At 57.6% G+C, this 3,111-nt stretch overlaps 1 protein-coding gene across 1 annotated transcript; it reads right to left on the bottom strand.

The window, feature by feature from the left end:
* Positions 1 to 755: 755 nt before the first annotated feature.
* Positions 756 to 3,024, bottom strand: LOC121661324 (maestro heat-like repeat-containing protein family member 7). The gene is made up of 7 exons (XM_042021363.1): positions 2,890 to 3,024; positions 2,458 to 2,634; positions 2,176 to 2,331; positions 1,914 to 2,015; positions 1,438 to 1,540; positions 1,293 to 1,349; positions 756 to 1,035 (listed from the first exon to the last, which is right to left on the bottom strand). Exons 1-7 carry the CDS (start codon positions 2,974 to 2,976, stop codon positions 851 to 853), a joined length of 867 nt encoding a protein of 288 aa, XP_041877297.1. The 5' UTR covers positions 2,977 to 3,024; the 3' UTR covers positions 756 to 850.
* Between the last annotated feature and the right edge of the window lie 87 nt (positions 3,025 to 3,111).

Here is a 3,111-nt window from a genome sequence, read left to right as displayed (position 1 = left end):
AGCTGGAAAGGGACTTTGGGCAAGAGCCTGGAGTGACAGGGGGAATGGCTTCCCACTGCCAGAGGGTGGGTTTAGATGGGATATTGGGAAACTCCTGTTCCCATTGGAAACTCTTGTTCCTAGTTCTGTGAGCTACAAAATTTCACTTTAACCAGCTGATACTTTCACGTTAGATCAAAATCCAGAGGGGGGAAGGTAAAGATGGATTAGTCCAATTCTTCCAATTATAATGGAAGGCGTCCATGGCCATAGCCGGGCAACTGGAACTACAGCATCTTTAAAATACCTACCAAGACAAGCTGCTCTGGGATTCTGTGATTCCCAAGCTGAGAGAAAAACTACAATTCTACGCAAGTTCTCAGCTGCTGAGCAAACATCGCAGCATCAAAGAAGTTTTAGGACTCCAGTTTATCCTTCTATAGTCACCACACCAACTGCTCAATCCCAAGTTCAGCATCTTTATTGCCACTGCAGACTCTGGAATTGGTGTCTTTGTCCTACTGCTGACCTTCGGTGTGCCCAGCAAGACCTTTAACTCCACAATGTGAAACTGGACCTTCATGGAAGGGACCTTTCCCGCCTGATCTCCCCTAGTTTGTCTCTGCACGAAACACAGCACAGAAAAGAATGGCAGGATGGGGCCTGTGTGCTCCAGGGCTCAGGTTTTGCTCCACTTCAGCTCCACAGAGACACAAATAAGGTGAAGAAGCTGAAATGTTTATTAATGGAAAGCAAAGCAGAGGGATGAGCTGGGAGCAGGAGAAGGGAACAGGCAGGGTCTGAGGGCTGCAGGGAGGGAGCAATAGAGAGGGAGGGAGAGGCCAGGAGCCACCAGAGTTTCCAGGCAGGCTCAGGTATGCCCAGCATCAGCTGTGCCTGGAGCTCCAGCTGGTCTCCTCTTGCATGGGATCTGGTGCTGCCCTGGTTGTCTCAATCCAGAAGATGAACTTAGTAGCTCAGCTCTTTCATTTAACATGACTTGAACAATCAGGTTTGTGTTAGAAGGGCTGTCATCTGTGCTCAGGGCTTGAAGGGCTGGAACAGAGAACAGACCCAGGGTCATTGTGAGGAAACCCCCTGAAAAGACCGTCCCCACAGCACTCCTGCCATGGCCTGGAGAGAGCAGGAAACAACAAGATCAGCTGGAAGGTGCTGGCCACAAATCCCCCACAGACCCCTGAAATGTCTCTGTGCTCTGCCCATGCTGCCCCTCATCCACACAAAGGAGCAGAACCCTCCGCAGCCAGGGCAGGGATTGCAGCTGCCCCTGCCAGCCCACTGGCCTCACTCACCCTCACAGATGAGCTGCAGCTCTTCTGGCTGCCCTTTCATGAGCATCCCAGTGATCCCTGGAAACACAGAGCCTGTCATGGCCCCTAGCCCGGATCCTGCTGCAGTGGGGCAGGGAGGGACCAGGACCCCGGATGGGTGGCTCACCAATGGACCTGATAGCGGCCTCTCGAAGGGGCTCCTGTCGGCTCTCCAGGTATGGCAGGGCCTGCCGCAGGTGCTCGGCCGCTCGGCTCCTGTCCTCTGCCAGCTGCAGAGAGCGCCAGGAGGGAAGGGTTGGCGCGGGCTCAGCCCCTTGGCCGGGCGCTCCCTTTGCCCGGCCCTGGCCTCCCCTGCCTGCACAGCCCCGAGACCCGGCCAGCAGCCGCTGTCACCGGGCTCTGGAGAGGGCAGAGGGTCGGGCGCTACGCAGCTGGGCCAGCACTCCATCGGCTCCTGGCTCAAGGCCAGAGGAGCCTGGAGAAGAGCCCGCGTGGCCCAGGGAAGGGAGCAGCGTGTGGGGCACAGGCTGGCGCCCCTGGGTGCAGCACTGGACGGGGAGCACAGCTGCCGGCCCTGCACACTGAGCGCCGGGGGCAGGGGGCTTCTCCAGGCTGGGGCTGGGGCTTCCAAGCTTTCCTTACCAGACGCTCGCAGAAGCTCCATGAGTCCTCCATCTTCAGCAGCTGCTTGAGATCCCTTCTCTTCAGAAACCTTACTGCACAAAGCAGCGTTTCCCGAGAAGCCTGGAGAGCAGCAGAGACCCAGAGATGGCACCGCAGCCCAGGGCACAGGACGCGTGTCCCTGTGCCAAGGCCAGGAGGAGACTGCAGCCCGTGAGGTGCCAGGGCAGGAAGACACTCAAGCTCCCTCCCGGGGGGACACCAGCAGCCCAAGAGTCCTCACCTCTGCCACACGCCGGTTCTCATCATGGCAGTGGAAGAACAGTGGGAGCAGGCTCTGCCTCACATGCCTCTTCAGGGGCTTTTTTCCCTTTTCCACTACCAATTCCATCACTTCTTGGAAGAGCTGAATGGAGAGCAACTGCACAAGGCTGTTGTCCTGTTGGAAAGGAAAAAACTCAGCACTGCATTCTCCAGGCCCCCTGTGCACAGGCCCGAAAATGCACAGGGCACCACATTTCCAGGCAGCAGCCCAGTGTCAGTGGCTGGGGGCACAGAGCCTTACATTGTTGAAGAGTGGCCGGAGTGCCTCAGCCAGCCTTGGGGCCGTGGGGCTGGATATTAGGATATCTTTGTTCAGGAGTACATTCAGGAACACTGAGAGGGTCATCCTGACCACCTCTCCATCTGCATTCCTCAGTAGCTCCATGAGGCTTTCAGACAGGCTGCACATTTTTTTGGCCTGTGTGGAACACAAGGCTGTGCTATGCATCCATGAACGGCTGCACCGCCAACACTGCTCCAATAGTGTAACCCCACCCTGCTGCCATGGAGCCCAGAGGCCAAAGGCCTGTCCCGAAGCACTCAGGCAGCTGACCAGCGACACAGGAGAGCTGGGAGCAGCTGCCACAACTCCCAAAGCCCAGCTAGCTCCAAGTGATTGAGTTCCCCAGCCCCGATGCTGCCAGTATGGCTTCAGCCACTGCCTCCTTCTCACCATCGAGGGGTTCTTGCTGAGCACCATGAGGCCTCTGATTGCCAGGCGATGCATCTCCCTGGACTCGCTCTGCAAGTGCCTTGTCATGATCTCCAGGACACTGTCACCCCATTCACTCAAGTCCAGGCACTCGAGGACCTGAAAGGCACAGGGCAGTGACAGGGGAGCCATCAGGCAGGAGCCCGGAAGCGCCCAGGGCTGGGCCCAGGCAGCAGCGCAGGG

The sequence above is a fragment of the Corvus kubaryi genome, unplaced genomic scaffold, assembly GCF_017639235.1.
Source record: "Corvus kubaryi isolate FWS band 111438036 unplaced genomic scaffold, C.kubaryi_AGA036_p1.0 37142, whole genome shotgun sequence".
Taxonomy (NCBI): domain Eukaryota; kingdom Metazoa; phylum Chordata; class Aves; order Passeriformes; family Corvidae; genus Corvus; species Corvus kubaryi.
Note: the sequence above shows the minus strand (reverse complement) of the source record. Positions and strands in the feature narration are given on the sequence as shown.